Source organism: Pituophis catenifer, unplaced genomic scaffold (genome assembly GCF_029215685.1).
Source record: "Pituophis catenifer annectens isolate HBS135680 unplaced genomic scaffold, rPitCat1.0.hap2 SCAF_2, whole genome shotgun sequence".
NCBI lineage: Eukaryota > Metazoa > Chordata > Lepidosauria > Squamata > Colubridae > Pituophis > Pituophis catenifer.
Window position 1 is genome coordinate 79,296,679 of NW_027256882.1, and position 13,904 is coordinate 79,310,582.

General features: G+C 35.2%; 1 protein-coding gene across 1 annotated transcript; it reads right to left on the reverse strand.

Moving 5' to 3' along the window:
- Window positions 1-2,969: 2,969 nt before the first annotated feature.
- On the reverse strand, window positions 2,970-4,427 carry HRH1 (histamine receptor H1). Its single transcript, XM_070933671.1, has one exon. The coding sequence runs from the start codon at window positions 4,425-4,427 to the stop codon at window positions 2,970-2,972; it is 1,458 nt and encodes a 485-aa protein (XP_070789772.1).
- Between the last annotated feature and the right edge of the window lie 9,477 nt (window positions 4,428-13,904).

The window sequence follows — 13,904 nt, forward strand, 5'->3', positions numbered from 1 at the left end:
CCTTGTAAATAGTATGATGATTTAAGATTGGTGTGTTCATAAACTTCACTATGACCGTAAAAGAATTAACATCCTGGTAGGCTAAGAGTTTATAAAGAGTGTGTGTGTACACACACACACACACACACACACACACACACACGGATGTTGGTGGTGGCTGAGACCACATGAGGGAGGAAAGGCAAGACAAAGAGCTGAGTGGTATCAGGGTGGTAAAATCTGCTACACTGGGAACTGCTGAGGGGACAGTGTGAGCCAATTTTATTCTACTTACCTCACAAACCTGCTCAAGCATTCCTGCAATTTCTGTTTCAGCAGAAATCCAGTGCAACAAAAATGATCCAAGTTTTATTCCTGCCAAATTGTGATTCATCTGGAATAGTTTGGTGAACTTCCAGAACACAAAGCTTTGCTTTGAGTTACAACAAAAAAACGATTTTGGGCACATCCCTATTCAAAGAAAAAATAATCTTCAACTAATAAGAGGAACTAATAAAATACTACATTTGCCAATAAAATATCAAGAATTAAAACTAAACCAGGCTCGATAATGGTTTCTCTCTAGAGAATGATAGCTAATTTGAGAAAGGACTTCATTTCCTTTCTCTGCCATCTAATACCATTTTATCAGTAAAAACAGAGCTTAGAGCATCATAAAATGGTGGATGCAGTGAAAAACCATTATTTATTATTTTTATTTATCAGTTCTTTGGAAGATGGTAGCATTGGGAAAAAAAGATAAGGCGGGGCACAAGATACCATTTTCACGAATATGTAAATATTGTTTGCCTTAAATTGATATTCTCAAAAAAATAGGAACTCATACCTCATGGAGCTTAATATCCATTTCAAGCAAATGTTTTCCATCTTGCCAATGGTTCATACTGCTTTACACCAATATTAAGTACTATTAAGTTATCTGAGATTTTGTAAGATAGTCCCAATTGAAAGTCTTTCTTTTAAAAAGCTTCTCTAACAGATGGAAAATGTATCGTTATGTTTGAAAAAAGGTACAGGAAGTTAACATTAAACTAAATATTTATTAATTACACTGGGTTTTTAAAAGTTTATTCATTGAAAATTGTTCTTATTAAATGTTAGACTTCTTTTCACAAATACTGAAATCCAGTTTGGGAATCAGATTTTCAGATTTCTAACCGATAAAGAATTATGTTTTATATGTGCACAATTATATGTCCTGTAAAAAGGACAAAAAAGAGCATTTCAGACATAACAACTTTATGGTACACATTCCACTATTTTATAATATATGAGGAATGCTAATGACCCAGGACAAAGAGTGTATCCAACTCTAGATTTCATGACTGTGCTATTATATGGATTTTCTAAAAATGGACATCTCATTCTAAGACACAAAGGTATGTTGTTGTAGATCTTATTCAAACAAATTAGACACCATTGTGTGTGCTGACTACTAGCTTTTTATTATTTCTTTGAGAAAATTTATTTTTTTCAGCATGATAATTCTCTGAAAACTGAGCTGAAGAGAATCAAATTCAGACTGAAGGAGAGAGAGGTCTAGAAATTTTAAAAAAACACTGAGTTCCAAAACGGCGAAATCACGAATGAAAAGAGAATAATATCTCCCAGCCCTGAGCATCCTGGAGAGAACGTTGAGCAAAGATTCCCTTCTACATCCCCTGCTGATCATTTTGTCCCAGAGCAAGTATGTCATTTGGACCGTTTGTGTTTTAGGCAGGCAAAATGCATCATTAATAGCTTTGAAAATCTGGTGGATTTTTAAAAAAAAAATAAAAAAAAAATAGGAGGACCTATTAGATTCCCTTGAATGGGCTGAATGTTTAGAAAGAACAATGGAAGCTCTTTGGGAAGCAAAGTAAAAAGATAGGCAGCATCTAGCTTGGTTGATCTCGAAAAAGCTATTGTTCTAATTGTTCTTCTAGAAGCCAATTATTCATAATTAGATTGGTCAAGAAGACAACAGTTGGTTCTCGACCTACAACAATTCGATTGTGATTGTTTGAAGTTACAACAGCACAGAAAAATAACTTATGACCATTTTTCATACTTAGGACTGTTGCAGCATCCCCATGGTCACATGATCAAAATTCAGATGCTTCGCAACTGAGTATGACGGTTGCAATGTCCTGGAGTCATGTGATCACTTTTTGCAGCCTTCTGACAAGCAAAGTCAATTGGGAAGCCAGATTCATTAACAACCATGTTACTAACTTAACAACTGCAGTGGTTCACTTAACAATTGGCAAGAAAGGTCATAAAATGGGGCAAACTCACTTAACAAATGTCTCACTTAGCAACAGAAATTTTGAGCTCAATTTTGGTTGTAAGTCGAGGAAAATGCTTTGGCAAACCACTCCTGTATTGTTGCACAGAAAATGGCATGCATATACATGAAGCAACCAAAAGTGAAGCTGGAATGAAATTTTGTCTTTACCGTAATTCAGAGCTGAACTGAAAATACACGTGAACAAGATTGCTTCTCTTTGATAACAAAGGGACAATGAATTCCCTGACTCTAGGATGTCTGCTGTCGGTTTCCAATTTCTTGGTAAATAAAACCAAAATATTATTAAAAGTTTAAATTTCTGGTGAATTCTTTTTCTGGAGAAAAATCAAAATAGAAATAAATGCTGTTTTGAAACCCTTGAAGTTTTGGGAACACAAAGACTACTATAACACAATATATATACATTTGAAAAAGTCACTGTGGTAAATTAAACACTGATTAGAATGATCAGATATAAAAGTTAGCATTTAGAAGATATGTTAAATTGCAATATATTTCATTCTAGCTCAATCTTGTTTTAAGCTATAAAATCTACTGTTAAAAAGACCACAAACCACTAGAAACAGAAAAACAACTCTTTTAAGACAAACCATTGTTTAAAGATTTAAATAATACCAGATTTCCTCCTTACAACATAAACCTGCTCATCTGTCCCCATATAATTTTTTTCTGCAATAAGTTAAGTTTTAATATGAAATATCTTTTTGAAAGCCTTTTTGAAGTTTTCATTACAGAGTGGGTATATAAATGGATTTAAAGTAGAATTCACATAGCCAAGCCAAATCGTAAACATGTGAAATGGACGGTTATAACATATTTCACAAAAGGCCATGACCATAAACAATACAAAATATGGTATCCAACATAGCATAAAAACTGCCATTATAACACCCAACTGTTTGGCAGCTTTTCTGTCCCTGTTCACATGCAGCTTTTGACTCTGGCAAACAGACTGAGTATGTAGCTTTCCCCATGTTTCTTTCAGGTAACAGAGTTTTAGGGGATCTCTTCTGTTAGAATACGTCTGAGGAAAATGTTGTTCAGTATAAGAATTTTGCTCTAGGGAGGGATCCGAGTGAATTGTCGGCAATGATCCTCCTGCAAAACTCTGCCTATGTGATATTTTGCCTAACTGGGAGATAGGATTTTTTATATTTTCAGTATTGTTACTGACACAGGCATATTTTCCCTTTGTATTGCCTAACTCAAAATCTTTCTGCATTATAGCTAGAGGGAAACAGTTAAGCTTTATTACTTCATGGTCACTTTCTTTAGGAAAATCCTTCGAGATTTTAACAAAGCTGCTTAATGGAAGGTTAGCTTCCCTCATTTTGTTTTGCTCGAAGTTATCATTTGAATTGAAAGAAAATCCTCTGTCTTTATTGGAACTTTGGGAACAAATCTTTTGCATTTCCTGAATCTTTCCATTATGCACACTAATGTCGTTAGAGTTACATCTGTATGATCCATTTATGAGCTGCCGATGCCGATAATGCTTACAGACAGCCCTGTAAATGTTTGCATAGAACCACAGCATCAGCAATGATGGCACATAGAAGTTGATTGTGGCTGTCAAGACTTTAAACCATGTAGTTCTACAAAAATCTGTTTCACATATGTCTTCATCATCCGTTCGGTTATGAACTGTCATACCATTGTGATCTGTGAATTTTCGCCAGCCAAGTATTGGAATCACCCACAGGAAGGACAGCAGCCAAGCTGTTGAAATCATGACTGAAGCTCTAGTTTTGGTCCTGTACTTGAGATATTTTAAAGGCTGTTGGACTGAACGGTAGCGATCTACACAGAGTATGAAAAGGCTGAATATAGAAGCTGTGCTGGCTACGTAATCCATTGAAAGCCAAAACAGGCAAGCTTTTCTAGTCAAAATCCACTTATCCTTCAACAAGTATACAATGTTTAGTGGCATCACAGCTGCACCAACGATCACATCTGCACATGAAAGACTGACAATATAAAGATTGCCAACTGTCTGTAGTTTCTTTTCTGTTTTCACTGCATATAGGACCAAAATATTCATAACCACTGTAACCAGCGAGATGGTTCCCAAGAATAGTCCTAGGACAGGTTGAACCTCTGTAGAATTCCTGTTTGTGCTTCTGTCTACCAGACACATCCTTTGACTCAAATTTGATGAAAAAAGACACACAAAAAAAAGTCTTCAGAGTTCTGTCTTGTCTGGTGAACTGTTGGGTCAGTTTCTTTTGTTTCTTTGATCAATCTGAAAATTAAAACAAATATTTCACTATTGCTGTTTCTTGAAGTTTTTACAGCTAAAGAAATAAAAGTGAGAGTGAAGTCAAGAATAAATATTGCAAAAATATTACATAGTAGGAGCCTGCCTCCAAATTTCTTATCCAAATATCTTACGTCCGGAGCCTTCCAAGCCATATGGTATTCATCAAAAGTTTAAACTACCAGTTTCTGAGCCAAGTGGAAGCTTTCCTCTTAGTCTCCATTCAAAGGAGAAGGTGCTGGACCTGAGTATTTCCAGGACTGTGATCATTTTAAATCTAAGGTCCAGAAAGTAAATATATTTGTAAGTAGCATATAGGAAAGACCTGGTTCTACAGCAAAGCACTTTTACATAGGTAACAAAATAGATACTTTCTCCTCTTCTGATATCTGCGAGGATAAAGCAATCATGTTCCTTTCTACTTCTACCCAAAAATAGGAGGGTGCTGATAAGAATAAGAGATGTTCACTGCCATGAGTTGAGCAAAATATATTTTAAAAGGCAAGATTGAGAGAGAAAGTGTGTGTGGGGGGGGGGGGAAGAGAGACTGAGACTGAGACAGACTGAGTTTGGTATGGATATATCACCTAAATCCAAATAGGATAAGGCCATAGGATAGTGCTGTAGATTCCTTTTGGAATAATTGTACCCAAAACATCAATTCCTAATCATTTTCTGAAAAAGCAGACAAAACATTTTCATAATCAGGGACACTGTGAACTCTCCTATCATGTTCTAAAGGTGCATTGTCTGAATTAGAGAACTATGGGGTTTAGGTTTTCTTATGAATGATGGGCACCTACAAACAAATGGATGTTTATGTGTGTGGATTTGATTCCACGTAAAACAGACGTTTACTGCTGCAGCTCCATTAAAGCAACTATAATTGCTTTTTCTAAACTCTATAGCAGTGTTTCTCAACCTTGGTAGCTTGAAGATGGGTGAACTTCAACTCCCAGAATCCCCCAGCCAGCAGCGCTGGCTGGGGGATTCTGGGAGTTGAAGTCCACCCATCTTCAAGCTTCCAAGGTTGAGAAACACTGCTCTATAGGCTGTTGAGAACCTGCTAATGTGTTGTCAAGAAAAAAACAGCAGGTTCAAAACAGAATATCTGTTGGAGGGACCTTGGAGATCTTCTAGTCCAATCCCTGGATGCAATCTCCACTGATGGAGCACCCACAATATTTGGAGGCAAGCTGTTCCACTGATTAATTGTTCTCACTGACTGGAAATTTCTCCTTAATTCTAGATTGGATTTCTTTTTGATAATTCTCCATCTGTATTTTCTTATCCTGCTCTCAGGCTCTTTAGGGAATATGTCATCCTGAGACAAGGAGAAGGAAGAGAGGCAGGAACCTGAGTTTTTGGAGAAAGGCAGCATACAAGTTGAACAAACAAACAAACAAATAAACAAACAAACAAACAAACAGAAGCTCAGGACATGAAGCATCATAGGCAGAATTCCAAGATCAGAAGAGTTGTGATCAAAATATTTCAAGCTAGAGCAAAGCATGAATGAAGTATTTAATATATTCATTGTATTTATATTTATCATTTGGTGTTTTTTCTATAAATAAATATCTTTATTGAAGATCTAGGGTGTATTGCTCAACATCTGAACACAAAGCTCACATTACAAAGGAAGAGTTTGTAATGGATTTATTCTCAAGGATAAAGCTTTTTTCCTATTAATAAATTCATTATGTTATTTAAAAGGAATCACAACTTGAGATATGACAGCTATCAGCTGCAGTACATGATGTGAGAGGTACTGATGCTCACACCATCGAAGCCTGTGAACAATGAACAGGAGAAATCCTGGTATGCAATTCATTCAGAAATGCTTAACCACTTCTTTGCCACGGGAAAAAGGCGTTAAATGTGACGAGTGGCTTGATCTGCTAGTTTCTCTTTATCAAGTTTCATCTCCTTAAAGGGAACTAAAACCATTTAGATATACTGATAAGAAAATAAAAAATGGAGTATAAACAATATCTATTGACGAAAGTTAGCAAATACATCCAAAAGGGTCTTAACAACCGTCACAGTTAATCAAGAGCAAGCCCTGTTTATATGAAGTTCAGACCTTTTTATCTTTAATTTTTTGTTCCACCCTACCTAAATGAATCCTACTTTTTTTAAAAAAATTACTTATTTATAACACAACACAATATAACAAACACAAAACACATAACATATGTTCCCTTTTTATAACTGTTTCATAACAGTAATCTAATATTTACATTTTTTACATTTACGTTATAGTGTAAATAAAGGATAATGAGACAAGAAGGACATAAATAGTATAAGGGGAATTGGGGAAAATGAAACCTACTTTTGAATAGACTCCCTTGATTCTATCTATTATTTGTTTTTATGGTGCTCAAATTTGTTCTTACACATACTATTTACTGGCAATGGGAGAACTGATTTTCACATTGTCCACATGGCATCTGCACCACCAAAGGGTACCCAGGCAGAAATAAAGAAAGGAAAACTTGAAAAGATTCCATTGCATTGTCTCATAATAAAAAAAAAGAAGAAATATCAGATGTGGTATGCAAAAGTCAGTTAATAACATGAATGTTACTTGTTCAATGTTTTATGCTGCAAAAGAGTGTTACTCCAAGGTGTCACTTCTACACTTATGATTTATATTGTTTTATTTAGTATCCTAGTATGATTTATTTTGATTGCTTATTTAGTATCCTATGACTATCATGGAGTGCTGTATCTTATGATTTATGATGATTGTATTTATGATTATGATCATGATTTATCACTTGTTGCTTTTATGTACACTGAGAACTTATGTACCAGAGACAAATTCCTTGTGTGTCCATCACACTTGACCAATAAAGAATTCTTTTGATAGTCCCTTGGGGATACTTTGTTTTCAAGAAGTAGTAATATGCTAGCAAAACATAACACTATAAACAGTAGTCCTTGCAATGCAATACCAAACTATAACTTAACCTCATGGTTTATCATTTAGATTGTAAATCATCAAGGAGTGATAACAGCTCACTTCTTGACAGGAGCTGCTGTGTACAGAATGTTTTCCATCATTACAGTAGTAAATGAAGATGATCTGTAATGTCAGAAAAGTTCTCCCCACCACCATGAGTGTGCTGAATGTATCCACTGGTGCCCAGGCAACTGATGTCTGTTGCAGCATCAAAATTTTGTGTATGATGCATAAATTTTACTACATTGCTTATGCCAACTCTTATTCCAAAAGCATGATAAACTTTCTAAATCAGCAGAACATTTGTCAGAGCTGAACAGACTCATATCACGAAGCAAAGAATACTGTGGAGGGCCATATATTTTGCTAAACAGACTTCAAAACAGGAAGATTTTCAGCACACTGGGGCTTAGAATGGTCTAGTGATGGTCCTCTTTCCTAGCAATGTCTTATATCACAAAGTGAATTAGTATAGCTTTCTGGTAGCAAATAAGAGGTACTGTGTGCTAATAGAGAGCCAGCTGCTAGTGGTTAAGGCATCAGCCTACAAACCAGGTTCTAGTCCTACTTTGGCACAAAGTCAGAGCCACTCTCTCTCATTCACCTCTAGGAAGAATGCAATGACAAATCACTTCTCAAAGAACTTGCTAAGAAAATTGCAGGGACTAGAAATAAGCATGTCCATAGAGACTGGTATAACCAAAGAGTTTTCAATTCTTTGTAACGAAGACTAATCATATTGATTTTAAAGATTCTTTAAATAGATGGAAATAGCTCATGAAAGGAAAAAAAAATGTTATGTAACTGAATAGTATGTGGGAGATGCATCTCCAAGCATAAGTACACCATGTAAACTCAGTTGCGCAAATATGTTCTCCTGTTTCATAAATACAATTAATTACTGATCCTGTATCCAAGAATCAACAATGTTGAAAAGAAAAATATCTAGAAATGGTTGCTTCCAAAGTTAGGAAAGTTATAGACAGAAGGATGAATATGTAATAAAATCCCAATTTCTTGGAATTGTTACACACCTGTGAATTATGTACTAGAAAAAGATCCTTGCAAGTAAATACAATTTTAGTTAAGTATTTTTATTTTATTCTTTTTTTGGGGAAGAGAGTGGTGCTCTCTAATCAGTCTTGCCTTCTGGTTGACTGCCTGGGCTACTCACTTCACAGCATTGCTGTGTGGGGAAATTAGGAAAAGGAAGGAGTATTATATATATTCGTTGCCTTGAGTTACTTATCAAAGTAATAAAAGGCAGGATAGAAACATCTAATAAAAAAGACATAATCTCATTTTTTTTCAGATTTTTCTGCTTTGTGCAACACAAAAATAACAGCTGTGTTCAAACGGAATGCTAAGTTAGTATATATTAATTATTATTTCTTGCATTATCCATGATTATAGAGCCGAGGTGGCGCAGTGCAGTATTGCAGGCTACTTCAGATGACTTGCTAGCTGCAGTTCGGCAGTTCAAATCTCACCGGCTCAAGGTTGACTCAGCTTTTCATCCTTCAGCGGTGGGTAAAATGAGGACCCAGATTGTTGGGGGCAATATGCTGATTCTGTAAATCGCTTAGAGAGGGCTTGAAAGCACTGTGAAGTGGTATATAAGTCTAAGCGCTATTGCTATTGCTATTGCTATCAAAAGGAGGTTTGCTTGTTTTGGTTATGGCTTTTTTCCCCTACACATTCCCAAATCTTTTAGATGGTCATATCTAATATTTCACACTTCTTCTATGCTATAGCAGGGACATACTTCACCTACTTGCTTGTCATCTGGCCGACAAAAGAAGGATGTAGAATTCATGACAGTCATCTGAACATGCAAGCCTTTTCCTTAGTGTAGATATTCTCTTGAATTACATACCTAATATAAGGAATTTGACAACTGGACAATATAAATGGATTCTCCATGCCCTTACTATAGCTAAAAGACCTATACTGCAACATGGGAAAGATAAATGATCGGCCCTATTTACTCAATGGATTGAAGACCTGATTACATTTGTTACTTCTGAGCACATTGCCTGACATAGTTTTCATTTGGCTAAGTTTAATGAAACATGGGACTCACTTATACAAAATACAGTAGGTTAAAAAAAAAACATGATAGTTATACAATAAATACTGTACAACTACACATACACACATATCTGTGTGATCTCTGTATTAAATACTTTTGTATTATTTTGTAGTACATATAATTTTAACTGTTTCCTGTTGTAATGACAAATTATACTCTGTATTCTAATTTTTTTTCTGTTGTATTTTTTCACTTATTTTAAAGCACTATATTCTTTTTTTTAAAATAATGATTGTATTTTTGTCCTTTTGTTTTTTCTCTTTTTCTGTTATTATTTTAAAAGAAGGTGAGGAGTGAGAAAGAAGGGGAAGAGAGGAAATCTGGTGGGGAAAAAATGAGGTAAAATAGTCTTGTAAGATTTGTTTTTGATAAATTCATGCTGATTTCTGGTAATTACTGCATTTGTTCAATGTTCTTACAGATTGATCTCTGTATGAATTACTTAGAATATTTCTCCCCAAAATGATGTCAGCCTCATTAGTCTGCAAATTGCTGAGTCTTTCTTTTTCTGTTTTTTGAAATTAGGGGCAACATTTGTTCTTTTGGCACTTCACCAATTCTTCTTAATAATAGTAATAATACTTAATTATTCAGGGCATCAGAAGTTGTTTCAGAACCTTAAAATATAATTTTAGTCCTTAAATTTATTCAAAGTAAATAGGTATTCCTCATTACATTTCTATCACTCTCAAATTTCAGTCTTCCTGCTTCATCCTGTTTTTCACAATTTCCTGCTGGACCATGTTTTGTTGAACCAGAAGACTGAATCAAATAATGCTTGACTAGCTATGCCTTCTCTTTGTTACCTCTTAGAATTTCTCCTTCTTTATTTCTCTTTTATTTTGAATATATCTAAAGAAACTCTTTTATTACTTTAGCATCTTTTGTTAATATTGGCTCATTCTGAGCTTGCTTTCCTGACACTAGCTACAGAAGTTTGGGCTGTCTATGCTATATCTTTTCTGACAGGGACCTCTATTCATTTTCCATATGCATTCTATGCATACTTTTTTATTTGTCAATCATCACTTTTTATATAGCTACATCTTTTGCTGTCTTCAATTCTTCCCCCTCCTCCCTCTCTCCAGAATTGTTTACAATTGGTCTTTTAGAAAATTCCTATTCATCATCACCTTCTTTTTCTATTAACTCCTCCAGTCACTTTTAATCATTGCTCTAAATTTATTAAAATCCATTTTTAATTCCCAACTTTTAGTTTTTCTGAAAAGCCAGTAATTCCAGTAATTTCCCCCTTAGATTCCTATTACTACTTTTTCTTTGGCTAAGTATTCTGTATAAGTTAATATATTATCGAGTCAATGATATGCGACCCTTTTGTGCATTTATTTGGTGATTGATGAACTCCAATAGCAACATTGGCCAAACATTTGCTGAAAGGGCCATGCCAGCAAGAGTCTGTCTCCCAAGCGATGCTGACATAATTAATCTAAGTAATTATTATTCAGTGGAAGATCTGCATTAAAAGAGCTAAGGCCTGCTTTTAGAAGGTGTTATGTATACGTTCTCCTTGGTTGAGAGGATAGAAATTATTTTTGAAGTGAGTGTTGTAATCCTATGGACACTTACCTGGGACTGTTTTTTTCTCCTTCAAAATAAGTATGTAGAGATTTGCACAGTCCATCAGAATTAGCAATTTAATTACTGTGAATTATAACATCTGGAATTAATCTGACATCTTGTTTTATGATAGGCACAGTGGCTTGGATCCTAAATTCACAGGGTTGTATGCATTTATGTATCTGTTTCCTGGTGGTGAAAGGAAGGTGGTTCACCAGTCAAATCTATCCCCACCTCTTCCCCCAGCAACCTGAAAAAATCATTCCCCTTTCTTTCTGTAATTTTCTGAGCTGTTTTCTGTGGTAATTTGGGAGTTTAGTGAAAATATAATTGTTGAAACATTTTAATCCTATCTTATAAACAGGAGACTCCGGTAATTTAGAGCTTCTTCTATGAATGGAAGAAGTATTCACCTTCATTTTTTATTTCCTGGAAATATCAGAAGTTATTTTACATTGAATCAGTTAATTTGATCCATATAATTCAATTTCCTTGATGCCTCTAGCTAAGTTGTAGTCCTATCCTATGCATCATTTATATATTTACATACATTTTAATCTTGTATCTTTACCATGGAAGTTACATATCCTGCTGGGCTGCTGGCAATGGTTTTGCAATGGTTCCTATTTTCCTGAGCAGGAAAATAGCTCCATTTGAATGAAGTATGACAGATACATAGCCCTTGGTTCTATAATATAGGGCTCAGCCATCTCCCCCATACTGCTCAATATGTACATGAAATCACTGGAAGAATCAGTTTGCTGATGATATCCAGTTGCATGTCTCCATGGCTTGCTCAGCAGAAGATGCAGTGGAAATTTGGGGGGCTTGTGAGAATCTGTTTGGAGAGGAATAAACTGAGGCTTAAGCCTGACAAGAAGGAATGGCTGTTGATTTGGAAGAAAAATGAAAGTAGAACTTTTGCCGAGGTTTGGCTGGTGTGCCAACAGCTACATTTTTTAGAGTGACTCATTCATGCTCTTATCTTTTCAGTGGGACTACATACATTTGCTCCTAAAAAACCCCACAGAAGCTGTAGTTGGTACAAAATCCAGCTGCCCACCTGATAACATTAGAGACCCGCATGACCTCTGAACTGCATTGACTGTGGGCTAGCTTCTAAGTAGAGTTCAGATATGGTGCTTGGGACCTATATATAATATATGGTTTGAGTATCTTATACAAATACTAGACTGCTCAGTTGGACTGTACTGTTTTAAAAAAATCCTGTCATTAAAAATAAGCAGTGAAACAAAAATGTTTCTATAATATTATTCTTTCTCTAATTATTAAGTCCAAAAGCATGACTATAATAGTGACACCTTGCAAACACTTTATGTTCCATGTATATAAATAGCATTTGTTTATCTCTCAGATGTACACAGAACTTATTTCTGACTCTCCAATTAAGGAATTTTCCAGGAATCCCAATCATACACAGAGGTATCTAAAGTAATTACATGCAATGTGTATTTATCGGGAAGGATAAAAAAGGGAAATGTAGGAGCATTATGGTTCCTGTTTAGCACCCTGTTTAGTCAACCCACACCACTTGCACCACATCGCAAATGCCCTCCAGAAAAACCCTGTCTCCAGCCTCTTCCAGAAGTTAGGGAGACCTTCCAGAGTGTTGGCACTGCAACTGAAAAATAATTGCTACAGGTGTCAACCACTTCATCTCCTGGAATTCAACTACTTATCCTGATATTATTATAGCAGTTGGACTGGCTCTAATGGGAAGAGTTGGTCCTGTATGTAACCTGGAGCCAAGCCATAAAAATATACTGCTCAAAAAAATAAAGGGAACACAAGCAGAAGACATCCGAGATCTGAATGAATGAAATGGCCTTATTAAATACTTTGTTCTTTACATACAATAGTTTATACACTGTTCAAACAACTAAAGGGAACACAAAACTACTGTATGTAATGAACAAAGTATTTAATAAGGCTATTTCATTCATTCAGATCTTGGATGTCTTCTGCTTGTGTTCCCTTTATTTTTTTGAGCAGTGTATATATGAGTAGCATATATATGAGTAGCATTTGAATCCTGTGATTTTGCATATGAAAGAAAACTTGTTTGCTATAAAACCTGCATTTTCTCAGGGTGTAGTAAGAACCCAAATAATGGCAGATCTAACGATGAAAAGAGAAGTCCACCATTCATCCCATTCGCCTTTTTTTCCCTCAGCAAACCAACTTTCCTTACTATTCCCTGTTTAATAATTCTTAGGAAAGTAGAAAAGCAGCTAAGGCACCATTTTGTTGCATTTTTTTTTTCTGGACAAAAGTAAATTGCTTTTTCATGATATGAAGCCGCATAGAGTAATTATATTTGTTCACAAAGTAATTATTGTGATTTCCGCTGAATTGAATTATCATACCAGAATTACATTTTATATGAAATAATGACATTTTCCCCCTCTACCATTACATAGTCTTAGATATTCACAGAATTTAGTACATGATAAAATAATATGAAAAATAATTTCTAACTTCCATTTCAACATATGTTACATCTGAAAAATTTCTTGTTCAGAGATCAGAAAAGAAATACTTTCCGCTGTAAGTCATGTTGTACACTTTCTTAGAGTTGAAGTCACACAAGACCTGGGTGGGTACTCAGATACTTTAGGTTATATTTTACAATATATTATGCTAGGCTGTGGAGTACCCATAGAGAAGAAGCTGTATAAAAACTTCCTCAAGAACACAA